General features: G+C 40.3%; 1 protein-coding gene across 1 annotated transcript in view; it reads right to left on the reverse strand.

Moving 5' to 3' along the window:
- Positions 1-27,901, reverse strand: part of LOC111872019 (inactive phospholipase C-like protein 1) — a 153,017-nt gene that overhangs the window by 54,101 nt on the left and 71,015 nt on the right. The window contains exons 3-4 of the mRNA XM_033754535.1: positions 16,673-16,879; positions 12,336-12,511 (exon numbers count right to left, since the gene is read on the reverse strand). Of these exons, the coding sequence (XP_033610426.1) occupies positions 12,336-12,511; positions 16,673-16,879 (383 nt within the window). The remainder of the gene's footprint in view (positions 1-12,335; positions 12,512-16,672; positions 16,880-27,901) is intronic.

The following is a 27,901-nucleotide window of genomic DNA, read 5'->3' on the forward strand; positions in this document are numbered from 1 at the left end:
TGTATATACATGTATTTTGTTTCCTTGGGACCAGATTTATACGTTGTTCGGAACACAGATGTGTATCTGACAGCCATTTCTTTGCTTCCTTGAAAGTTACATTATAGATCCTTGTTTATTTTTTCTGGCCGATTTGACAACATCGGTGCACAGACTGTACAATGTCGAATGCTATGATGAGTAATGGAGTATAAGTTGGAAATGAAGTGATCGAGTCTTATCCCGTGTCATTACCCCGGCCTTTGCCTTGAGGGACTGAGGAAAACCACAAAGAACTTCGTCACTGCCGGTATCAGGGCCGAGATTGGAAATCAGGATATCCGAAATATCTGACTTATTCTCTTGTTACTAATGATATCTCTGTTCTAAGAAACAATGAGTGGTGGTTTACAAAAACGCCTCACGGTTACTTTGACTTGGCGAGTGTAATCTCTGGAGATGTGTTTCAGTGCCGAAATTTGGCTCATCTGTTTATCTATGTTGCCATATCTTCACATGTAGAGCACCCCTTTTACGATCACGGGGGCTGAATTTTTTGGAATCCCTGGTAAGAGAATCCACAGTTGGCAATTGCTATAGTCATTTAGAAACAGGAGGCTAGGTTTTCCACGACAACAGATTCATCAAGTCTGTCTCACTTGCATTTTCCGCCACTAAACACGAATTAAAGGAGCAGTAACATAAAACCCATGCAAGAACATGATCCTGCTGGCCAATGAAACAAGTGGAAGTAGAAGAACGGTGACATTTCATTTACTATATAGCCTAAGGGTGCAAAGTTATGATGATCTGGTGGTGATAACAATGATGGTGATGAGCAGGGCCCGAATTTTGATGACATGTCATCTTTTTTCCTTGTATCCTATGCGATGCTCTTAAATATATAAATCTCGGATATGAGCTGCTGGTTACAGAAATGTAAATTTTATAGGTATTTTTTTTGTCATTTTTTGTCAATTTTAGGTTTAAGGTCATTTTTTCATTTTTGGGGGTAATTTTTTTGGTAAATTTTTGGACTTTTAAGGGTATTTCTTGTCATTTTTGGCCATTTTAGGGAATTTCTTCATATGTTTTCTGAAATGTGAATAACATGGAAGCGAAATGTTCTTTCTTTTTTCCTTCAGGTCATTTTTCTGGATGTTTTCGTTCATTTTATGTCATTTTTTTAATATTTTCGGGCCCTGCATATTACATTTTTGTGTCATATTTTAGGTCAGTTTTCTGGATTTTTTCCGTAATTTTTTTTAATATTTTCTGGTCATCAAAATCCTGGCCCTGCATATTACATTTTTGTGTCATATTTTACGTCATTTTTCTGGATTTTTTCGGTCATTTTTTAAATATTTTCAGGTCATCAAAATCCGGGCCCTGGTGATGAGGGTAATGAGTGACAGTGACAGTTGATGTGATTGGTTTACACCAAAGCTTATTATAGTAGGCTGGCTAATATTTCTATGCAAAACCTTATACAATTGTTTTTACATAGTTAAAATAATCTTTCCACATAAGTTCGCATATGGCAGACCCTAAATAATGGACGGACTTCATGAAAGGTTCCCTAAAGTTGGAAGCCAGGAAAATTGCCTTGCTAAGTTTAGGTAGACTCATCTTGAATTTCCCAGTACTTCGACCTCGCCCTCGCCTCGTCGTCTGTAGAAGGGTAGCTGAAGTTCTGAAGATCTTGCTCGCTTAACCAGGCCGCGTGTGAGCGCAGGAGCTTCTCAGCCTCATTAGGCTGCATATCTTCAGGTTCCTTGCCTTTATATCATCGCATTAACATCCACACTTCTGCCCCTTATCCACGGTAAGAAACCACTGGAAATCCTTACTATGTTTCCTTGCAAAATTTAGTCTAGCCTGTGTCACTAGTTGACTGCTTCAATTCGTTTATTGTATCTTTGTTAACAGTGGTACATTCAGCAATGTTGTATTGTATTACATTAATTTAAAAGATGGGATTTCCAGTCCCTCTTAGCACTCGATCATTACTGGGTCTACTGTGCCAGAAAAACTTGTTAGGATTTCTTTTTAATGCTAGTGGGGTGGGACTAAGTCCCTTGTACTGCGGCCACTTCTGGCCTATTGTACCAGACCCAGATGATAGGTTAGGGTGATTGTGGAGCAATTGGTGGAATGAAGATTAACAAGGGAAACCGAAGTACTCGGAGAAAATCTGCCCCAGCACCACTTTGTCCACCACAAATCCCACTTGACCAGACCAGGGATCGAACCCGGGCCGCCGCGGTGGGAAGCCAGCGACTAACCGCTTGGGCCATGGCGCAGCCTGTTAGGATCTTACTACAAAGAGTTCTGGTTGAGCACAGCCATGCTGATTGAGTGCCCTAATATCCATAAGTCCTAACCATAAAAGCAGATCTACAAGTATGTGCCCAGCTAAATACCGGCATGAACAATGGCTTAAATTTTCCAGAAACCCATTTGTGTAAGAGCTGGGTCATTTCTCGTGGCATCCATGATGCGTAAAAACGTGACACCCTGACGCATGGGTGAAATGAATAACTTGAAGACGGCTTCAGCAGTCGGGTGGGCGAACTTTAGTGCGTCAAGGTGGCTGAGAGCATTATCAACAGCGAACAGGCCCTTAAAGTTATTTTTTTCTGTTGTGTTGGCATAATACTCCTCCATTTCCTGAGCAAACAATTATAGAAAAGTTCACAAAGATTGTTGTAACAATATATGTCTTTCAGTTGACGACCAGGCGAGAGGAATGTGAGTTTTATTCTTGTCTTTCAGAGCACGGGGGTTCATCAAGGGATATAAGATTATAGGTTCAAACGTGAATTTCCCACAGGCATGATCATAAGGAAGATGGGTTAGATATTTAATCCCGGAACAGACTTAGTTCTGGAGATAAAACGTGCCATAGCTCAAGCGGTTAGTCGCTGGCTTCTCGGGTTCTATCCCGGGTCTGGTCAAGTGGGATTTGTGGTGGACAATGTGACGCTGGGGCGGGTTTTCTCCGAATACTTCGGTTTCCTCTGCCAATCTTCATTCCACCAAATTATCCATCATCATAATCACCCGGGGCAGTCTACAATAGGCCAGTTAGTGGCCGCCGTACCGAGTGGACCCAGTTGGACTCCACCCCCCCATTAAGCAAATTAAAAAAAATTAGTTGTGGAGATAAAATCGTGCGATTTTAAATACGTTTCAGAAAGAGTACAGTCTCGTCGGTGTTGAATAACTTTGCGACAAGGAACCCGTCTTCTCAATCAGCTTTCGAAGTTCCACGTGGCAACTTCTTATGGCTTCGTCGTCAGCCGAGGCTAATTATCCTTAAGCCCTCAAGTTATATAGGCTGCATCGCCGTTCGAACTTATCAGAGCACCCTTCACTGGCATGACATTTTATGCCATCTACAATTTCTTCCAAGTTTCCACTAACTGAGCACAGATAAGCATGGTTTTCTCACAAATGATCACTTAACTTAGAGGAATTTTCTTCTAAGCCTGATTTTCCATCCACCGTTCCAATTCTTTTCCTAACTTCTCCATACCGTGATCATTTGGAATGGAAGATGCGGCGTGAGGGCGTGCGGAAGAACACACAGCATAGAGCGAAAGCAATATTTTGTCTTCCAAAATCATGTATTAATATTANTTGCGTACTAAATGTTACATTCGGCTAACAATCTTAATTGTAATGCATCCTGTTGTGTGTTATAAATAAGTAAAAGTAAGTAAAGCTATCCCTGTACCAGGCCGTGAAGGCCCATAGGGTTGTGAGACGTTGAGGCTCCCACATTATCTAGACAATCAGCTCAAAGATGGAGGTAAGGTTGTCAGCCTTACGCGCCGGCCGCGCTTTACTCCCCAGGAATATTATTTAATTAATCCCTGGGACTCATTTCTCTTAGAGGCTGAGTGAAACCCAGGGCCACAGTGCGGCTGGAAGGATTATATAAATGTGTATAAAAGTATGGCAGTCTACACAATAATATTCTGTATTTAAAAATAAAATAGGCACTATTGTATCAACATTTGTTTTTTACTGACGCTACATGTTTCGACCCTTATACTGGGTCATAATCAGGCGTACAATGATACCTGGTTCAATTTATATATTTAAAAGACCCTCAAGAGCACAATAAGGATCCATATTGAAGAATTGGATGCAAATAGATTCAATTCAACAACTGAGATTGGTATCAATGTACGCCTGATGATGACTCAGTATAAAGGTCGAAATCATCAATCAAAACAAATATTGATACAATAGTGTCTACTTTATTTTTAAATACAGAAAATTGTTGTGTAGACAGCCATACTTTTATGCACATTATATAACCTATTCGGCTAAAAATTTGAGTTTTGATATAAATGCAGGTGTAAAAGCTGGTGCGAGAGTTTACCACGTAGTTGCTTATTTATCGACGCTTCTATTTTTCCGTTATTCTTCGTATCTAGAGAACTGAGTTATATTGTCTGCAGTTCACTTAAAGAGGAATAACTGTTGCATTCAACTTAGTAATTTAGTGCACCGGTGCACGGTTTCTCGACGAATTGTTGCCGTAATCTTCTTACAATCTTAAGTACTAAAAAAACTTAACTCCGTGGCTTTTAGTCCTCAAGCGAACTATACCGACCGAGCGACTGCCGCTTGTCGTCTAAGTTAGTGCCAACTTTTGCGGATAGAGGATGTCGCGTGGTCAGCCTAACGGATTCCCACGGTAGTTAATATCGGTTTTCTAGACCGTAACGTATTTACTATTTATTATAAACATATTATATTTTTATGCGATTGGCATAAAACGTAGCCTGTATCATATATATATATATATCAGACATGGATACGAAGTGTTCGTTTCAAATTCGAAAGGAAGAGGTTATTTGGAAAGGCTAGAAGTAGATAGAAAGATAATATTATAGTGAATAATATTATATTTTGCCACGCGGCTACATTATTTTACCACTCGACATGTATATACACACACACACACACGCACACACATACACACACATACAAGAGACTCAACCACACGTACCAGGTGTACACTAACATATAGCACCAGTAAACAATATCATCACCTTGCAGAAAAGTTTTAACCTATGCTGAGGTAAAGCAACAGTCACAAACAGTATCCTGACAGCAAATCTACTTTTGAATCAATGAATGTCCACTTGAATAGATATAGGGTTAGAACATTAACATATTCTTGTATGTGACGCAATGCAGCTTGGTACATAGGTACCAACGTTTCACAGATACTTTATGTTTTCATTTTCAGGTATACTCTGAGGATGGAGGCATTATATTTCTCCGAAACATTGGTACCTATCTACCAAAATGAATATCATATCCATGAAAACAGTAATCTTGTTCAGCACGGTGAGTTACAAAATATAAAATTTCAATAATTAACCAGCTATCCAATGAGTACAAGGGGCCACAGCTAGTACCGAGGTCAGGAAAATATTAATCTATATATATTCACTCTTCATACGCCTTCTTAGCGTACTGATATATTGGGTTTCTGGACTTTATCCATCGTCCTGGTTTTTAAGATAACAAATAAAAACACGACGTTTCGGAAACTGGATCTGTTTCCGTCCTCAGGTGAAGGAAAAGGGGAAACACCTATTCTGTTGGGTCCGTTAGAAAGCGCTAGCCTCCAGTGATTGAGGCTAGCTCTTTCTAACGGACCCAACAGAATAGGTGTTTCCCCTTTTCCTTCACCTGAGGACGGAAACAGATCCAGTTTCCGAAACGTCGTGTTTTTATTTGTTATCTTAAAAACCAGGACGATGGATAAAGTCCAGAAACCCAATATATCAGTGTGTTATACACCATCGTCAGAATCCTATAGTAACTACTTCTTAGCGTAATTAGAGTTAAGCACAGGGACAACTTTACTATTCTCATTTCACAGCTCTCCTCAGAATGAGAAACGTGCACCAGTGTACAAAGAAATGACTATACATTCTGCTCATTTCAGTCACTTTAAATTATTTATACTCTTTGGTTATAAATTACCCGCTTTACTACCGCATCGATGTGTATGAACCACTTCAACATGCTGTTACGTTATATCCTCTGCGGTCAAACGTTAATGTGCAAGCAGCATGATAATAATTTATTTTATTAGTATACTAGACGACATTACTCCACGACTTTCAAAACTCTTTATCGCCACCTGCTGCCACCCTCAACAGCAGTAATTATCGTTTCTCTCTTTCTTTTAATTTAGTTTTTCTGTCTGTCTAATACACCTTGTATGCTAGCTGATGAATGCACATATGTATCTACAGATCATTCACGTAAATCTTAGATTAAAAGAGTTAAAATTTCGGGCCTTCTTCTTTCTACACATGTAACATAATTTGAACTAGTAACTCAACGTCCATGTATCTATCATCCGTCAATATTGCAACGCTTGTTTATTTACTACTCAATTTTAATTTTAGTTTAACATTATACACTTTGACACTACGTGTTTCGGCCCCAAACTGCCATCTTCAGGGGTCTTGATATGTTACAAATATTTTATTAAATTATGTTAAAACTGCTACACTGTCTTAGTCCGTGTTAAAATCACACGCTGTAGTTCTCTCTTCAAGGTAAAACCAGATAAAATCCTGTGGAGGAAACACGCAAACCAGGGGCATATGACAGTCATAACTGAAAAGTAGGCTATGAACGTGAGGGGCAAGCTGCCGAAACAAAACACCCTGGACAGACATACATTTATGAACAATGGACGACGCTCCGTGTGAGGTGAAATAAAATGCACCAAAATAACGTGGGTATAATAGAAACTTTAAAGGACTTTATCTGGTTTTACCTTGAAAAGAGGGCTGCAGCGTGTGATTTTAACACGGACTAAGACAGTGTAGCAGTTTTAACATAATTTAATAAAATATTTGTAACATATCAAGACGCCTGAAGATGGCCGTTTGGGGCCGAAACATGTAGTGTCAATGTGTATATGTTAAACTTAAACTAAAATTAAGTAGTAAATAAGCGAGTGTTGCAATATTGACGGATGATAAACACATGGACGTTGAGTATGCTGAAATACAGAATTGAGCTAGTAAAATTGAAATTTGTATCTCACACGTAACTTTTGAACAAACACAGATTATTTATATGCATCAACAAATTTGTGTCATCTAAATAAAATAAATTAAAACACTGACGGTGATAGCGGAATTGCAGAAGCGGTTACTTACTCCCACTAGCTCCATATCCCATCCTGTGATGTACACAGGCTCTAATATCTATCTATCTATCTATCTATCTATCTATCTATCTATCTATCTATCTATCTATCTATCTATCTATCTATCTATCTATCTATCTATCTATCTATCTATCTATCTATCTATCTATCTATCTATCTATCTATCTATCTATCTATCTATCTATCTATCTATCTATCTATCTATCTATCTATCTATCTATCTATCTATCTCTATCTATATCTATCTATATCTATCTATATCTATCTATGTCTATCTATATCTATCTATATCTATCTATCTGTTCGTCCGTCCGTTATCTGCCCATCTATCCAATATATCTGTTTGTCTACGGCTCTACAGCCCTTGTGTACGTTGGCAGCTTTTTCATATGCTATACGCAGTCGGTAGGACTCCTTGGTCGGGGGATCAGCCTGTTGCAAGGCCGTTACCTACACACAGAACAACACAAACACAGAATAAAGGCACACAGATATCCATGCCTCGAGTGGGATTCAAAACCACGATCCCAGTGTTTGAACGGACGAAAACGGTGCATACCTTAGACCGCGCGGTCACTGTGATCTGTAATCACGATCTTAACTCCCAACCTAACGTTTTTAGAACCACACTTGACGCTATTAGAGTCGAAACAAATTGAACCCAGTCTAACCTAAACTAATCTGACGTGACGTAACTCAGTGCGACAGTGGAGAAAAGCGTAAAAGAAAGGAGAGGATATTATAGCATAAGGTTGAGAGAGGATCACATAAAATGAAGTGAAATTATTAAATAGGAACGGAAAGCGCAGTAAAGTGACCTAAAAAAATCAAATATTGATGGAAAATTAGAGACAATTTTTGTTCGATGTTGGTATCACTGAACATTATTGCTGCAATTTAAAAGTCATGATAGAATTTCTCGATTCTTAGGAACAGACAAATTCCAATTAAATATTTATATGTCTACTTTTCAATCAAGAAGTTAGAATGCATGCATGCCAAATCAAGTCTGTCGTGTTCCCTTCGCTTCTACTCCAAGATTTTCAACTCAGGAATAATAAAGGACCATAAGGCTTACCGAAAAGTGTGCTGGGTATAAGTTTTGTGTTATTTTTTCTGTAGAAGTTTTATTCGGTACATTTTTCCTTCGAATAAGAATTGCCACGTGTAGGATGTGACTATAGACGGGGTTTGGATTTGTAATCGGGTTTATTGACCACTCTAACAAACAACTCATGACTGAACTTTACAAATCACTATATTCTCAGTATGTTGTGGTCTCCACTAGCTGTTGCGTGGTAACGGCTTACAATGGCGGGCGTTCCCCTTACTCTAGGTCCTCTAGGTTTCCGAACTCTTTCCGTGCCTCTGCTACTAGCGTCTATGAGCAACGGCTCACAACGACTGAACTGCAGCAGCCTTCTCACTGATAGCTCACCAACCAACTCACTTCACTGAGTGAAGTGAGTGCACTCCACCGTACTCCACTGCATTGCACTCACCAACCGAACTGAACTCGGCCGGTCGAGTCATGTAGCCTCGGAGCGAACCCACATTTAACGCCACTTTCAGCAATTCTTGTATCGACGTCATCGCGTACTTGACGCGTTCCTCTGTTGCCTGTATACGGGCCGTTACCTGACAACGGTTCTACATTCTACAGTATTTAGCCAGTTACGCTCGAGGTGCTTAGAACTGAACGTAGGTCCATAAGTAAAGCGTCCGTTATTATTTTTCCTGATTTTGACCATGATTGAAATGTTTCGACACAGCCTTGTCAAACATTCCAAAGAAAATCCCTTAGGTGTAGTTTGTTACATGCGGAGAGACAGACAGATAAACAGAAATAACGAATATATTGGGCGCATTTTTGCAAATCTTCAATGCAGACTCGCCATGGAAGGAAGAACTGTAAGTGGAAATGCCCAGGATACACGTGTGTTCCGTGTGTGTTCTTCATTTTCATTGATTATTTAAAATTATTGTAGTTACATATCTATTTGTGACAGGTTAATTGCAATACAAATACTGCACAAAGCCGAAAAGATTTTTTATTATAGTTTATTAAATATTCACTATATCTACAATTTTTTAAATACAATCTGTAGTTCTGAATGCGATCTGTATTCTATTATCATGCGTTAAGTGATTATAGACGGGGTTTGGATAGATGATCGGATTTATTTGACTCTTAGAGAGCGCAAGTACAAGTAACTCTAGTGCTATCGCTAATTCTCACATTCCACAATTCACTACAGCACGCACTAATTCTTCTTAGTCTGCTGTATCTTCGCCGGTTGTTGCCTGGTAACACTCCAACGCCAGTAGAAACCTCAGTTTTCGTGTTCCATGGCTTCTGTCCTCGCTAGCTGGCGCCTACCTCACAATTAACTCGGCGTTACTACGCAACAGTTTACAACAATGGAGGTTTCTCAGCCACCCATGCCTCCGCCAGGAGCGACTGTCTGCTACAAACTCGACGTGTCTGTCTCCCAGCTGTCAACTTGAGACACAACGACTCTAGACTAACTTAGTTCGCTCGGTCGGTCGGTCTGTTAAATTGCTGTTGGCCTTCGCCAACACAGTCATTCCTGGATTCAGTCTCCTCGAGACCCATGACCAAGATTTTTGTTATTTCCTAAAAATGTGCATGTTTATAAATGAGGCCTCCTCTTTGACGAGGCGCTAAGTGTGTTGCACTGTAGTTTCAGCACGAGTATATTCGCTCTGTCACGGCGTCCAGGTCAGTATGGACTCTGTCCAGCCTTTGCCATTGCACTGTACTATGTAACGTATATACAACATATACAGAGGCTTTCTGTCAATGCAGGTTTGTGCAGCAAGTTATGCCTTAACTCATACAGCTACTCTGAAACTGCAGTTAGCAAAAAGAAGTCAACGTTACTTTACGGCTAGCCGTTTACCGACAGTCAGTTAGTTCTGGCGTCAAGCTCCTTGACACTCACGACCAAATATTTCTTTCCAATTGGACCCTTGCGGTCATAGCCCTTTTGTAACATCCTTTCTGACGGGAAGATGGGGTTGGCTCTTATGTACGTGCTTGACATATAGTCAAGTGTACGTATCTTACATGTTATTAAAAATTTCCCCTTTTCACTATAAACAAGTCCTCTGTCAATTCAGGCTTCGCAAAGATCATGCTATCTTGCGTATCTTATGCTACGACTACAGCTTAGTCATTTGAAAGGTCGTAAGCTTGACCACAGCCAAGTTTAAGCTTCTTATATTTTCTGTGTCTGGCTTCACCTTGTGAACTTGTTCATTCTCATGACTTTGTAGGGCTTCTGTGTGTTTCCTGGACAATTTCGTTACAAATTCGTATACATATGGAAGTTTGAAAGCCGTGTACAAGTCACGAACCGATGTGCATCTTGGAAAATTTCCAGTGGTGTGGAGAACCTTGTTTTGTAGGCTTTGTAATTTTTAGGAGTAGGTGTCTGCCTATAATTCCCAGGCGGCGCAAGCATACGTCATTACTGATCTGATCAGTGATTATGGAGGGTTAGTTTAATGTCGGCACTTAAACGCTCACTTCTGAATAGGGAGTAGATTCTAATAAATGTTTTGAAGGCCTTGGCTTCAATAATTTCTATGTGGAGTCTCCATGTAATCGTCTTATGGGAGATTACACCCAGATATTTTACATGATTGACGGAGGTGATATTCCGTTCTATAAATAAAATATGAGCCCCAGGAGACCTAAATCTATGTGAAATGTAGATGGTCTAAGTCTTCTCGTCACTTCGTCATTAATTTTTGTGTTTCGGCACTCACACCCCGTCTTAGTAGCACCAAGAAGTCGCTGCAGCTGAGAACATAACCCTCTTGCGGTCTGTCCCATATACTCGTATGTACGTAGATGTAATCATCAAAGGAACCTTGATAGACACCAGTTGATTGGTACATGTCATTTATATATACAAGTATTGTACAAGGGTTGGGAACAGGCCGGAACTTTGTGGCACCCCTGCTTGTGTCACCTTCGATAGAATCTCTTAATTTTCTCTGAGAAACGAAAGAACTAATAAGCTTGAGTAGACTGGTCGAAAAATTAATTTACATAATTAATATGGCAAGCCAAGGTGCCATGTTATATCAAAGCCATTTTTTCAATATCCAAGAATACAGCAGCCGTGGACATTTTATTGTCGAAATTTAAGGTCATGTGATCCGTAAGCAAGTGCCTTTAACTTCCGAGAATAGCCCCAGAGTCGGTCTGGATGATTTGGAGAAGAGAAAATTCTTGACCCTACCGGGACTCGCACTCCAACCCCTCAGTCGTCCAGCCCGTAGCCAGTCGCTATACCGACTGCGCGATCCCGGGTCTATTGGCAAGTATGTACCAAAATTAATTTGATTGACAGCTTCAGTAGGGACACCCCAGTACCAAATATAACGGACATGCATTCAGTAGCAGGGCCCGGATTTTGATGACATGTCGTCTTTTTTCTTTATGTAGTAAACGTTGCTTTTAAGTACTAAAGCCCCGATTATGAACCTCTGGTTATAAAAATGTGAATTTTATTGTGCATTTTTGTAATATTTTGTATGTTTTAAGTTTTCGGCCATTTTTACAAGTTTTTACGTCATTTTTCGGCATTTTTTCACGTTTTACATCAATTTTGGTTATCTTTCACGTTGTTTTAATAATTGACATTTATTGATCAAACTGAAGATATTTGTTTCGTGAGGTAGAAATCTATGTTCTTCAAGTAAATTTTGTTTTGTATCTCTAGCCTCTGTCGCTAAATATAGTAGATTTGTTTGCGAGAGGGCACATTATTTTTCTTTCTAAGCCGCCAGAGATGCCGTTACTGTCCCGCGCCGCTTTCTAAGATACCGCTATGTCATAAACTCATAAAATTGATGCCTGAGAAATGCAGAGGGGTAGGTTTAAACAGATGACCGGGTGTCATAAAATCAAGACATTGGAAACTAATTTACACAGTCCGCATCTACCTGATTTTAAGAAAAATAGGTCTTTTTTTTAATTTTTAGGTCATTTTTTAAATATTTTTTGGTCATTTTATAGATCATTTTTCAGATATTTTTAGGTCATGAAAATCCGGGCCCTGTTCAGTAGTATCGGAAGGGCGATATGAGAACTGCTTACCGCCAGTTTCTGCTTGATGCGTACAGTTGTGACCTGACCGCTGCAACTGAGCTGCTGGATGAGGCTGATGGCCGTCTTCTCGTCCATACAGCCAGATTCGTCTGTTTCGGCTTGCTCGAACATCTCTTGCAACCATCGCTCCCGCAACGCCTCTTTCTCCTCCAGACCGTCTGGAGCTGTAACACTCAACATGTTCACGAACTAGAAGAAAAATATTTCTCATGCGAAATTTAAGGTTCCTGCCGCAGTCAGTATAGTGTTGAGGAGAATATTGGGATGAAGTGACAGGAGGTTGGAGAAAACTGCGTAATGAGGAGCTTCATAACTTGTACTCTTCTCCAAGTATAATTAGAATGATCAAGTCAAGAAGAATGAGATGGGCAGGGTATGTAGCACGAATTTTGGAGAGGAGGAATGCATATAGGATACTGGTGAGAAAGCCAGAAGGAAAGAGATCACTGGGAAGACCAAGGCGTAGGTGGATGGACAATATTAAAATGGATCTTAAAGAGATAGGATAGGATGGGATGGATTGGATTGATCTGGCTCAGGATAGGGACCAGTGGAGGATTCCTATGGACACGGTAATGAACTTTCGGGTTCCATAAAATGCTGGGAAATTCTTGAATAGCTGCAGATTTGGCTTCTCCTCAAGAATGGCTCAGCTCCATAAGTAAGTAAGTAAGTAAGTATTTTTTTATTGCTAGTGGGGTGGAATTAAGTCCCTTGTACTGCGGCCACTTCTGGCCTACTGTACCAGCCCCAGATGATAGGTGAGGGTGATTGTGGAGCAGTTGGTGGAATGAAGATTGGCAGGGGAAACCGAAGTACTCGGAGAAAATCTGCCCCAGGGCCAGTTTGTCCACCACAAATCCCACTTGACCAGACCTCAGGATCGAACCCGGACGGCAACGGTGAAAAGCCAGCGACTAGCCGCTTGAGCTATGGCGCTACCAAGTAAGTAAGTAAGCGCCAGTCAATATCCTGTGTACTTTTGTCTGCCGATCGCACCACGTCTAAACAGTAAACATTACTAGCAACTTGGTGGAACGTACTGGTCTTCGACACACAGGGCAGAAGTAAAGGGTCTCTGGAACGTCAGTAACTTTCACCATTCTGATACTCTGCAATACCCGGACGGCTGTAAAATAAAGAGAAGTGTTAATTTCGACGAGATTAAAATTTGCAAACAGAAGCACGATTGACCTATCCATGAGTTATGTAGCGATGTTCTATCAAGTATAGGGATTATGCTTGAGTGAGTGACCACAGGGTTTTCTGTATGCGGTAGGGACATTGATTATCCCTTCGCTGCTACGTTCAGATCAGCTCTGGTGTTCACCCGGACACAACAGACACGGCGATCTCTTTCTTTGAATATAAACTGGCCAAAGCGTGAAACTGATCTCCATCTAGAGCCTAGGTTTGGAATACATGGAGCTAGCTTATCCCTAAGTCACAGAGACATATTTGCCCTTAGCTTACATGATTTGGTTAAGAGTAGTTTTCCTTTCAGGGACTAGAATTATACAGTATAATAGTAGAAAATATACTTAAAGATAATTCAATGAGTTGCGTAAAGTAGACAAAGTTATCCCTGTGCTTAATTAATTAAGCGCCATGAAATTGTGTTGGGAAGTGAAGTTATAAATGTTGATATATATTCTGTCTTTTGAAACCTTCAAAGTTCGATGTTAGTTTTTCGGTCACTCGAGACAATATGTTACTAACGGGGCATTAAAATATAGAGAAGAAGAATTTTTGGACTACGGTTACATTCATTTGAATTGCTTAGCTGCATCTGGTATCCGAATGGGCATACGGGACAATGGTAAGTTCCATATTTCGTACTCAGGAAACAGAAAGCGAATTTTACCTAAACTCTTTTACGTGAATGAGCGGGAAGGTGAGGGCTCTATTTTGGAACCCATAAGTAGATGAATGACAGTATTGATTGGAACTGATGATAAGTACAGTGAAGTGTCGGGCTGTGCGAGGGGATATAGGAGAGCTCTTTCGAAAACAAGTCTTCGAGAAGCAGACCTCAGGGCAACATTTTGAAAAATCAAGCCCATCACAGCCAAGTTATAAGAATGCTTCCTGTTTATTCATAGCTGGCGTTGTTTATAAATGAGCTCATTGATGTAGAAATAAACTTAGAAATGCTCGCTCGACATTCCAACATCACGGGGTCTTGGTACGTAATGTACGTAAATCGACTCAGAACTAGCGTCCATTTGTCTATATCCGTCTAAATTGCAACACTTTTTTTCACTTCAATATATTCTTTAACACTTAATAATAATAACAAATAAAAAACAACAATAATATAGGAATTTATAAATTACAGATAAGTAACGTGAGGAACAAGTTGCAGGGGAAAATATTTTAATATATTTTACGGAAGTGACGTCACCCTGAGTGAAGTGAAACAACAAATTATAAAAGAATTTTATTTCGTTTTAATTGAAGGACTGCAGCGTGTGGTTTTTAAAATGAATTGGGACAGCGAAACAGTGTAGCAGTTTTAACAAGGTCTTGATTGAATATCTGTAATAAAACACCTGAAGATGGCCCTTTGAGGCCGAAACATGTAGTGTTAAGTGTTAAAGAATATATTGAAATGTAAAACAAGTGTTGCAATTGAGACGGATATAGACAAATGGACGCTGGGTCCACTCTGCACGGCGGCCACTGATTGGCCTATTGTAGCCCACCACGGGTGATTATGATGATGGAGAATTTGGTGGAATGAAGATTGGCAGGGGAAGTACTCGGAGAAAACCCGCTCCAGCGCCACTTTCTCCACGACAAATCCCACTTTACCCGGGATTTAACCCGGGCCGCCGCGGTGGGAAGCCAGCGACTAACCGCTTGAGCTATGGCGCGGCCTCATCTGCTGTAATATGTTCGTAAGGCTGAAAATTTCCTTTCAATTCTTTAAATTTAGATGAATCAGTGAAACCGATGGAGTCCCAGGCAACAGAAACTTTTTCAAGTTTCGAGCGGACTACAGTGTAGTACAATACCGTAAACAGTAGGAAAGGATAATGTAACAGGTAACGAATAAGGTAAAATTGTCCCCGTGTTTAAATAATGAAGCATTACGCCATGAAGTCTTATGGGGAAGTGGATGTATAGATCTACATTTACTTGACCTCGGGACTAGCTGGAGGTGAGTGGTTAGCTTCACGCCCCTGCCGCTTTACCCCTGGGGAAAGAGCCCGGTGCCCATTAGAGAAGAGGCTGGGTGGACCCCAGAGCCGGTATAGACGATGTGAATAAGAGAAAATTCTTGACTTTACCGATACCCGAAATCCGACCTCTCGGTCGTCCAGCCCGTAGCCAGACGCTAGACCGACTGAGCTATCCCGGCTCACAAAGAACCGATCCTAATATTTTTAAGAAACATGTAATTTACGTGACTCTGAAAGTACATAACAATGATGCAGGCATAGATAATGTGGGATCTATATTAGATAAAGTGACACCGGGGGAGGCTTTTCTCCGGATTTTTTTGGGGGGTGGTTCATTCTGCGTCTCATCATATGAAAAACCCTCCATACCCAACTATCTTTTACCCCCGAAGTGTGAGAGAGGCCCGACCGGGCGGCACCTTGTACGACCTGCATACTCAGGAACACGCTTCTCATCCGACAATTGGCTGCGCTCTGAATAAAGAAGGTAACTCAAAGTGAATCGATGTCTCGAGAAATGGTTTCCTGAATCTAGGGGATACAAGATACTCTGGCTATTGACGCAGAAACGTCAGACTATGTTTAGATATAGGACAATGTGCCCCACAACTAAGACAACTAACTGAATAATCTTAGTTTGTCTACGTTTTCAGCTGAACAAATTCCTTGCCTTTATAAAATACATAAATTATTTTCCGTGTATATAAAAGTCTTCTATCTACCTTAATCTGAGCCATACGAATCCAGTTCAAAACCTCAACTCTATTTCTCTAAGACGTATTTTAATATTGTACTTCCATCTAGCCCTATCTCTTGCACCTGAATTATTCTCTTAGGTTTCCGGAAAGAAGTTTGTATGCACCTCTCATTAATCCCATATCCAACCAATTCCGTCAAACGCAATTTAGTCATCTTAATAATATCAGAACAAAAAGTATAAATTATGAGCCACCGATTAAGTATTTTGCTTCGTCTTCCATTCTCTTTCTTCGCAGAACCCTCAATAAATGCCCAGTCTTCTTCCCTAAGACGGATAGACAAAATTTCACGTCCTTGCCACATATGATATTACAGTTTGCTGTAAATTACTCCCCTGATTTCGGAGAAGATATTTCAGTAATATAAACGGTAGATACTTACATTTGTGGGCGCCGACGAGAGCGTTCAGACCGGTTACCCAGATGTTAGCTTCTTCAGGAGTGGATGCCACCAAGTCCAGAGACTCAAAATCATCACCATAGAGTATAGAAAACGCACAATCTTCTGTGTGACCAGAAGACAGAACTCGAGTACGAAGAACTTCTGTGTTTTTTCCTACACGAATTTCTTTGATGCTCTCAATTGGCACTGTTAAAAAAAGAAGAAAAATATTTTCTCTCGGTGATAACAGTCTGCACAAGAAAATCAACGGCATTGAATAGTGAACATTGTACTCCAGTGTTGTTTAGATTACACGTATTTCTCAATTGAATCCCTTGCGATTTTACGTAATATATTATTACTGGTGAAGCGCCTCTGTGGTCTACTGGTCAGAGTTCCTGGTTACAGATCCAGAGGTCCCGGGTTCGTTTCCCGGCGCTACCAGATTTTCTGAGAAGTAGTGAGTCTGGAACGATGTCCACTCAGCCTCGTGAGGATAATTGAGGAGCTATTTCAAGGAAATAACTGCTCCGGTCTAGAAAATCGAGATTAATGGTCGTGGGAATCCGTTGCGCTGACCACGCGACACCCTCTACGATCGTATTTGGCACTAACCTCGCCGACAAGCGACGGTCGCTCAGTCAGTATAGTTCGCTTGCGGACTAAAGGCCGCGGTGTTGTTTTATTATTACTGGCGACGTATTGCATTTCAGGCGCATCCGTTACAAAGCTGGTGCGCGGTACATAAACAGAAGGGCATGTTACATTGCACGGAGAACTCAGTCTTATCCACCTATTAAACATGAACCGAAAATGTCGAGATGGTATGCTCTGCGTTTTATGGAACCCACATTTTATATCACAAAAAACAATTTTTGATCTGACGATCTGGTAACGGGTTGCCTGCTGGACGGCCGGCAGTTCAAGAGTTTTTCTTCTTCTCAGCTTTGAATTACATTTGCCCTTAGGAAAATTGATAAATTTTATCTAAGAGTTAGAGAAGCAGCTTAAATATTTATGACGTGATAAATCAACTGAAAAATCTTCCTAGTATATAAACTCTGAAAAGTTTACGACGTTTGAGACTTCAGCAAAATGGAGGGTTTTCAGTCTGTATTGACAACAGTTGTCTTTTCAAGTACTACCGATCCTCCATTTCTTAGAACTTTGTATCGAACGTTGCTGTCGAGTGAACCCCCTACTTTGCGTTAAGGGAGTTAAAATATAAGTCTCAGCCTGCAGATTGGCTCTCCTAAATGAGGTTTTCTCTAATTTTTCTCAATATTTTCATTCAGGTTCCCAGACTGTGTTTAAAATTATGTCACGGTCGCTTCCTTACTGTACTTGACTATTCAACTTACACTACAAAATCTCTAATTCGATGGTACATAATCTGAGCTACAAATAAAAATACAAACTCCGTGGCCTGTAGTCCGCAAGCGAACTGTATCGACCGTTGCGCTGGCGAGAGCCAGCAGCATATACAAAAGACAGACCCGTCCTCTCGTCAGAGAAGGTGCCCCACAGAAACAAGACCGTAACTGTCAAACGATAATAATTAATATCTGGTCATGAGCCCCAAATGGGGCTTGACATCAAGACTTACTGACTGACTGACTGACCGTCAGTCGCAATATAACCCTGACCCTAACCCTATATCGACCTAGCGACCGCCGCTTGTCGGCGAAGTTAGTGCCAACTTTTGCGGATAGATGTTGTCACATGGTCAGCACAACGGATCACCACGGCCATAAATCTCGATTTTCTAGACCGGAGCCGCTATTTCCTTGAAATAGCTCCTCAATTATTCTCACGAGGCTGAGTGAACCCCGTTCCAGACCCACTACTTCTCAGAAAATTTTGTAGCGCCTGGAATCGAAGCCGGGACTTCTGGATTTGTAATCAGGAACTCTGTCCACTTGACCACAGAGACGGTAAATCTGAGATGGTTTGGAAGATTAAGATGGTGTGGAAAGCAAGGAAGTTGAAACCTACATCGGTAGCGGGAGACGTTGTTTCGGCAAAACTGTCTATTCAACGAGAGAAAAAAAAAGTACCATAAGTTACAAGGGCATTTACTGATATAGCATTAAGCATAAATTTGATTGCGCTACCAGACTTTTAAACTTGTCTCCATTTCATTTATTCGGATATGCATAATTTTTCTCCGTAGTTCACTTAGTATCGAAGCTTTCAACAATGGATATTCATTTACTTGGAAGCACCCGGTGGGAGCTGGTTTGCTATTTATGGAAACTTCGTACCACGTGACCTACTTGCAGAGACCTCTGCGAACGTGACATGTGTTTCCTAGTGTACTTATTTCCCTATAGACGGCAGGAGCGCAGTGTAATTTTGATCAACCAATCACAGGCGAGTTTCTTGAAGGTTTTAGAGGCTGACACTCTTTGATAACTTAGTCGTAACATAATTGATACATTTGTGAATGTGACAATTTCTGCACTTACTCTGTAAAAAGGCTTGAATTTATGCTACATCTGCTCTGGAACAGGGGGCCCTTCATTATTTAGACGTAGAGAGTTACGTCATCTTTATAAAATTACTAATTTATCTTTTCAGCACATTTCTGTTATTGATGTGCAGGTGGGAAATTACATTGCTACCGCAAGGTTGCCTACACAAGGTACAACGAGCCCTAGTTCAGACACGTCGGTTTCGCTTTATTCTATACATAAAGAATATAACTGTAATTGATGACAGAAAGGAGATTGGTGTAGATGTAAAAGCAGAGAAAACTAAGTATATGTTGCTGTTTTGTCATCAGAATGAAGAGCAAAGTCATAACATAAAGATAGCGAACATATCCTGCGAAAATATGGCAAAGTTCATACATCTGTGAATGACAGTAAGAAATGACAATTTGATTCATGAGGAAATTAAGAGGAGACTGAATTCAGATAATTCTTGCTACAATTCAGCCCAGAATCTTTTGTCTAAAAACGTAAAAATAAAAATATAAGAAGGTATTATTTTGCGTGTGGTTTCGTATGGGCGAGTAACTTGTCTCTAATACATAGGAACATAGACTGAGGGTGTTTGAGAGCAGAGTGTTCAGAATAATTGAACCGAAGAGAGATGAAGTGACAGGAGGTTGGAGAAAACTACATAATGAGAAACTTCATAACTTGTAATATTCTCCAAGCATAATTAGAATCACAGAGGTCAAGGAAGATGAGATGGGCAGGCCATGCAGCACAAATGGGAAGAGAAATGCATATAGGATATTGGTGCGAAAGCGAGTAGGAATAAAAATCACTAGGAAGACCAGGGCGTAGGTGGGTGGACAATATTAAAATGGATCTTAGAGAGATAGGATGGGATAGTACGGATTGGATTGGTCTAGTTGAAGATAGGGACTGCTGGAGGGCTCTTGTGAACACGGTAATGAATCTTCGGGTTCCATAGAATGATGGGAAATTCTTGAGTAGCTGCACAACTGGCGGCTTCTCAAGAAGGGCTCAGCTCCATGGAGTTAGTTTAGTTACCTAATGAATGTAATTTAACGTGAAGAAGATCGATAAGTTCCAAAAGTTTGTAGAGCAAGATGATGGGTGTAACTGGTTGCAGCTGTTTACAGGGGATGTGTGGACGGCATACACACATCTGCTGCAAGCACAACAGCTGATCGCAATAGCCGTGCGGTGTAAGGCATAAACCGTCTTCGCCCGCTTGAACACTGTGATTGTAAGTTCGAATCCCACTCGAGGCATGGATGACTGTTTGCGTTTATTCTGTGTTTGTGTTGCTCTGTGTGTAGGTAGCGGCCGTGCGACTGGCTGATCCCCCGTCCAAGGTGTGCTACAGACTATCAGATTAAGAAACTAAAAATAGCGGCCAAGGTCCAGAGGGCTGTAGAGCCATAGATATAGGCACAACAGGAGCCCCAAGCACAGTAGCTGGTATAATGCTTTGCATTGTATTTGCTGTGGGAAGCGATTAGTGAAGGGAACTTGTCCCGCCGTCTTTAACAGTTAAAAAGCAAATCAATTTTAACTTTCCAAAAACAAATATAGCAAAAGAATTTTTCTTCCACCAGAGAGTAACCTGAAAGAGGCTAATGACTTCCGCTAAAATTCCATGTGGATATGAATGAATGTATAAAGGGTGGGCCTTCTCGGCCCTTGCACCGCGACCAACAGTGATCTATTGTGCTTCCCCTTTTGATTATCCTCTCAGCAATCCTACGCTTCGAATGAAGCGCAGGATTTTGTACATGGGAGCGTCGAAATAGTCACTTGGTTCCATAAAGTATTGACCCAAGTGACGTAATCATAAATAAACTAAGGCCTCACATTCACACAGGACGTGTGTGACTGTTTCATTTTCTTCTTTGCACCTCTCACAACTGGGAATATCACTTAGTCCCAGTTTGAAGAGGTGTCCTTTAGGTTGACAGTGTCCTGTAAATAGTCCTACCACCCATTGTAGCTGGTTCCTGTTTAACTTCAACAGTTCCTTCGCTCTTTTAGCTGAGGGTCCTCGTATGAGTCCTTTTACTTGCCTGAGTCCGGTCAAGGATCCCCAGTATTTCTTGTGATTCATATTTGTCCAGTCCCTGATTGCCTGTCTGGCAACTCCTATAGAGATGCCACAGGTTCCTTGTGGATATATATATATATATATTGCTATAAGCGTTAGGACAGTATGGCAACTTCCCTGGCGTAACAGTATACATGTTCTGTTCAGGCGTATTTTAAAATTATGAAGGTTGTAGTTAGAAAAGGCAATTTTTAGGGTAGAAATACTCGTACATGTTCCAAATACACGGTACTTCTTTGCTTTACAGACCCTGAGATTGGAACTCCCTAGATGCTTAGAACACCCACATGATAATGCTGTTTAAAACTGAAGGAGGACATAGCACACTTTTGCTAGAAAACCAACAGAAAGCGGCTTGATTCTATAGTGATATATATTTCCACTTCTAGACCCGTGACTAGGCGACGACCACAAGATAGGCGACTATACAGAGGCCGTTGTTAGGCAGCGGCCCTCAGATAACAGAGGAACTGTGTTTTCTGCTCGGTCCGCTAAGCAACAATTAAACAGCAATACAGAAACTGTGTTTTCTGTACGATCAGTTCCGAGATGTTATGAAAAGGACAATGACGACAATAAATTTGTTGTGGGTCAGTCGCCAGCCTATAAGAACTTGAGCACGGATGCAGAAGACATTGTTACGATCCGTCACCAGGTAACGACTTGTGAAGTCAAAAGATTGAGAAGAGAGTACGTGTTCTAGTGAAGTGCAGAGTGTGTGAACTAGCGAAGGCGCTACAGTTACTACAGTTACGATTTGTAAATGTTCAATAAATCCATTTACCAATCCAAACCTCGTCGTCACTCATTCACTTGAGGATATCAATGTTTCTTCCGTCTCTCTCCTAATTTTAGTACGTTGAATATGTCTCCACATTTAAATGAATCATGTAGTGAACGGTTATGTTTTTGTGGCAGAATGTATGTCTACATCGCGAATTTAAAATCGAAGCCCAGCTTATTAATTCACGGAATGTCTGTGCGTGATTATAAAGCAAAAGAGAAAAATGAGGGAGATCCTATTGAAGGTACTCTGAACGCTGCTTCGGAGATAAGTACTGTGCCTTAATTTCTACTGAATTTTAGTTCGATTAAATCTGGATTATAGTTTCCTGTCTGTGATGCATAATTCATGTCTGTTAAGACACTTTAACTTTAGAGACCACAGAGCCCCAGATATTTACGTGGCACTGGAGAAAAATGAGAACTTTTTGAGGCGACTCGTACAAAGACAGAATGAGGAAACAATTTTAAGCATTTAAATTTTTGATTCATATAAAAACATTTCAAATATGTTAAATGTATAATTATGTCATTCAGGAATATTATCAACAGTCATGTCCATCGGTCTCAAAATAGACAGAGGCTGACTTCTATTAAACACAGATATAGAAATGTATCTTTCTTTTCCTTTGGCGCTAGAGCCCCAATTTGGGCCTTGGCCTACCCCCATGAAACTCTCCGTTTCACTTCGGTTTACTAGATCTTAGACATTCGGTAGACTTCTTGGGCGGGTGATCACCTCGTCGCAAGGCCTCTACCTGTACATAAACACACACACACAAACACTAAGCATCCATGCCCTGAGTGGGATTCGAACCCACGATCCCGGCTTCCGAGCGAGCGAAGACAGTGCATGCCTTAGACCGCTCGTCAACCGTGACCGGCCATAAATATAACCAGACTTTCAGAAATCGTAGTCCGTAGTGAATAATAGGAATTTTATTAAAAGTAATCATCCGTGCTTCGAAATGGCCTGTATTTGCTCTTTCGAATAAAGACTACAATGCAACACCGACTTAGATATTAAACTAGACATACATTTTTATGAAATAAGAAATTTTAAATACTTTTAACAGGAATTGTGTTTTGTTGTAATTATCTGCTCTCTACTATAATATATAACGCATAAATAAACGATTAAAGTTGAATATAAATTTACATTTAATATCCTCTATCAATTGTAGAATTTTGAAGAAAAAAAAATAATTTCAGTGCCTGATAAATTATCTGCCTACAATACTAAATACGAGTACTTCATAGTTCGCTACACTGTACAGAAATGTTTTCTGTAGACGCAGGAATGAATGTACGAGCATAGTACTATATTTCAGCATTCTGTTGCATTGAGGTGTAACTTTTTATCTTCTTTTCCCCTCTTACTTACTTACTTACTTACTTACTTACTTGCTTACTCATGGAGCTGAGGTCTTCTGGAGGAGCCGTCAATTCTGCAGCTACTCAAGAATTTCCCAGCATTTTATGGAACTCGAAAGTTCATTACCGTGTTCACAAGAGCCCTCCACTGGTCCCTATCCTGAGCCCGATCTATCCAATCCATATCATCCCATCCTATCTCTCTAAGATCCATTTTAATATTGTCCACCCAACTACGCCTTGGTCTTCCCTATGGTCTCTTTCCTTCTGGCTTTCCCACCAATATCCTATACGCATTCCTCGTCTCCCCCGTTCGTGCTACATGACCTGCCCACCTCATTCTCCTTGACTTGATCATTCTAATTATACTTGGAGAAGAGTACGAGTTATGAAGCTCCTCATTATGCAGTTTTATCCAACCTCCTGTCACTTCATCTCTCTTCGGTCTCCTCAACACCTTGTTCTCAAACACCCTCAGTGTATGTTCCTCCCTTAATATCAGAGACCAAGTTTCACACCCATACAGAACCACAGACAAAATTATAGTTTTTCTTTTCCCCTCTATAATGAAATGATACTAATATTAATTTAACAACATTAATTCATACTTAATTCACTGAATGTTCTTTAAATGTTTAAAATTTCGTTAAAACTATTAAAATATATATGTTTTCAATGTTTTTGGTACATGGACTTATCCCCCTCCCAAGGAGTCCTACAAACTGTGTATAGGATTAAGAAAGAGAAAAAGCGGCCAAAACCAAACACAAGGACTGTAGATTCATAGAGAGACAGAAGGCGAGGTAGTTTTTGGCTGTCACAGCAAATATTAGCTTCTCAAGAACCCTGCTCCATGAATATATTATTTATTTATTTGTTAAGTAGGTACAATGGTGGCTCAGCTGGTAAAGTTTATCTCAGACCTGACGTGTTTATATGTGTCGTACCATTCGTGAGCATCTACTCTTGGGTGGTTTGAGGGACAGCTGTATGAATGGTAAACCCTTAGCAGCCGCTGCATGTCAGTAGTTCAAGACAGGATAGGCTCTTGAAATCAGCTGTTTAGCCTCGAAACCTTGCGACGCGTATGAAAGAAACTGGTTACAGCATCGAAACATACCGAGATTCGAACCGCTTCGGTATTGAATGCAGTCATAGTAGTAATCAGGCTTATCACCAGTATAAGTTGCTTCGTGACCTGTGCAGTGGGGGTGACCTGGTATCGAAAATTTTGTCTGACTGAGAAATGAATCATGATAGCTATTTTAAAAAACTTTATTGTTAAGGCAGTCTGGAGGAATAACGGAACTCGCTATTGGGAAAACAAAAATCTGTTACTTTCAGATAGATAACGAACTTGTTAGTCTTTCGATTCTGATGTCACTATCAAGTACAGATAGTTACTCCACAGCGGCGATCATTAGTAGCGATGTTCAGAGAGACTGACATTTGGGGAAAATGTGAGCGATTTTGGATCATGAAGGATGTTCGAACGTCATTAGTCGCTATATTTTTGTTTTCTGTCCCAAGACAAGTTATTTGGCACCTGCTATAGAATCCACTAGCCGATATACAGCGGCCGCGCTGTCTAAGACATGAATTGTCTTCGCTCGCTCAAACGCTAGGATCGTGGGTTCCAATCCCACTCAAGGCATGTTTGTCTGTAGTATGTGAGCTTATTCTGTGTTTGTGTTGTTCTGCGTGTTTAGAGGTCTTGGGATGAGTTGATCCGCCGTCAAAGGAGTCCTACCGACTGTGTTCAGGATCAAGAGACTGAAAAAGTGTCCAAGGTCCAACCAAGAGTCTCAGAGCCATAGATAGAGGGATATAATAATCACATATGATAATTACAACTAGATAATTAAGATATTAGGCTGGGGCCACACGAACGCACAAAATGCGTCCATTGTAACGAATGTCGTGACGTCTGTTGTAGAAATAAAGAAGAAAAGCGAATGCTACGCTTTCTTCTGGCTCCATTGCAGAAAAAAACTACGCACCTCATTCTGCAACTGTGTGGTGTCCTCAGCAACTTCCGTCATAAAGTACGTTTGTTGCAACGGACGTACTATGTGCTCTCGTGTGGCCCCAGCATTAGAACTTGAACGTCAGACCTACTCAATGTAGGGGCTAGGAATTTTGTTAAAATTTAATTTCGTCACTGGCTACGCTCCTACTCATTAGTTGCTCCTTGATATTTCTCGTTAAATACTGAGCTTCGTTACTCTTTACCTGCTTGTTAAAACCCATATAGACATATGCAATATTAAGCTTCAAACTCTTTGTGTTTTCATTATCGCGCTGGATGTTATCTGATAATAACCCGCTAAGTTTCGAGTTCAGTCAATGGAAAAAATATATATTTCTTCTGTAACTTGTATAATTCAGTTATAACTTATAATTTCAACTGCTGAAAAAAACACAGATGGTTTATGAGTGATCAATTGACGCCATAAATAATGATTTTCGTTGATATTTTCAAAAAAAATTTTGAGTAGAAGTAGCAGATATTTCTCGGCGAACAGACCCATTTTTATATGAAAGTTTAAACAGACACTATGGCCTGCACAGACGGGGTTCGATTCTCGACAGATGTATATGAAATTCTCTTGTAACTATTCCATCCAATAGGCCTCAATAAAAGGAAATTTATGACGTGATTTAAACGGCTACAAAGTGAATTTTAATACTCATCTTCATTAGTATCGAGGCCGAAAATGTGAGGATTTTTGCTTTCCTTTTCGTGTTTAGGCTCAGATGCCAATTTGGGAATTTGGCTCTTATTGTTATAGTTGAAAAGTTATTACCACTGTTAAGATGAACAAATAAATAAACAGGAGATGAGTGGAAATTTCAGCCTACGTGCACAACCCACAGACTTATGCAGTGCGAATGTAAATTATTGTCGGAGTTTCCGTGGCCTATCATTTTCAAACAGAAAAAAATAAAGCTGCTTATGGAACACGAAAATGTAATTCAGAAATTTTATTTTATAAATAATGAAACTGTTTTCAATTACACTATCATATTCCGTAAGCAGTTTTACTTTGTTGTTTCCGGTTTGAGAATTGTAGAGCACAGAAAACCCAACAATAATTTAGAGTCACTCTGTATATATGAAAATCGAAAAGCAAGAGACCACTTTTGAGATATAGGTGTAGATTGAAGGACAGTACTGAAATAAATTCTATGGTAATAATGTAGGAACCGAATTAAACCGGCAGAAAATTGGGTTCAGTGACGATGGTAAGCATTCGGGTATCTTGGAAGTTGGGTATTCCATCACAGGATTAAACATTACCAACGTCAACTTATCAAATAATGTCTTACGAAGCTGGTAATTTCTGAAACGCTCTGTATATTCACCTTCAATACCGCATAGAACAGTAATGTTGGAAATGTACTCTTTATCGAAGTAGAGAACTTTTTTTTATTGCTAGTGAGGTGAGACTAAGTCATTTGTACTGCGGCCAGTTCTGGCCTATTGTGCCAGCCCCAGATGATAGGTGAGGGTGATTGTGGAGCAATTGGTGGAATGAAGATTGTCAGGGGAAACCGAAGCATTCGGAGAAAACCCGCCCCAGTGCCACTTTGTCCACCACAAACCCCACTTGACCAGACCCGGGATCGAACTCGGGTCGCCGCGGTGGGAAGCCAGTGACTAACCGCTTGAGCTGTGGCACGGCCCAACTAGAGGATTTACTCATTCTCGAAGCCATAAAATATTGCTAAATGCGGACATAGAAATATCCTCTACTGATACAAAACAAACAGAATACTGACAGTCGGCTGACTTTTTTCTATTGCTTAATGCACAGTTTACACGTACCCTGGATAAAAAATTCTGCCCCAGTCTCGAATAAAATCTGCATTCTGACGTTATGAATCTGTGCAGATTGGGCCGGTGAAGGTTATAGCATATCATACATTACTATTCATATCTTATATAACTGAACTTATAATTAAACTGATTCTGGATTAATATTCATGACTTGTATTCGAGAGGTTATGAATTCATCCTGAGTACAGACCATTTTGTTTTTTTTTTCACAGAAGAATTTAATTTCGGATGTATGTTATTAAATTCTGTTGCGGTATTATTTATGACAGTGAAATTCATATCCTCGGATATCATCTCCGCTTCCAAAATGTCCTAAATTATGGCGGATTAATATTACGTATACATACACGTATGAATATACCATCAGGGAACTAAGACATAAAACAAATAGATTAACCAACAACAATAGTGTACCAAAGGGCCAGATATAGCTAATAATAAATTTATTAATATGGTTGTGGAACGGAATTATTCCTAAACTAGTGATGCATAATTTAGACAAAATGGTAATTTAATATATTTTATAATATTTTAAGCTTGTATTTGACATGTAAGATCTGAGGTACCCACTGCGGTTACTATGAAGAATGCGGTCTTCTGGGATGTGGCGCCATATAGACATAGTATAAACCGACGTTTCGGAGGAACGTATCGCCTCCACCTTCAGGGTA

The sequence above is a fragment of the Cryptotermes secundus genome, unplaced genomic scaffold (assembly GCF_002891405.2).
Source record: "Cryptotermes secundus unplaced genomic scaffold, Csec_1.0 scaffold695, whole genome shotgun sequence".
NCBI classification, from domain to species: Eukaryota; Metazoa; Arthropoda; class Insecta; order Blattodea; family Kalotermitidae; genus Cryptotermes; species Cryptotermes secundus.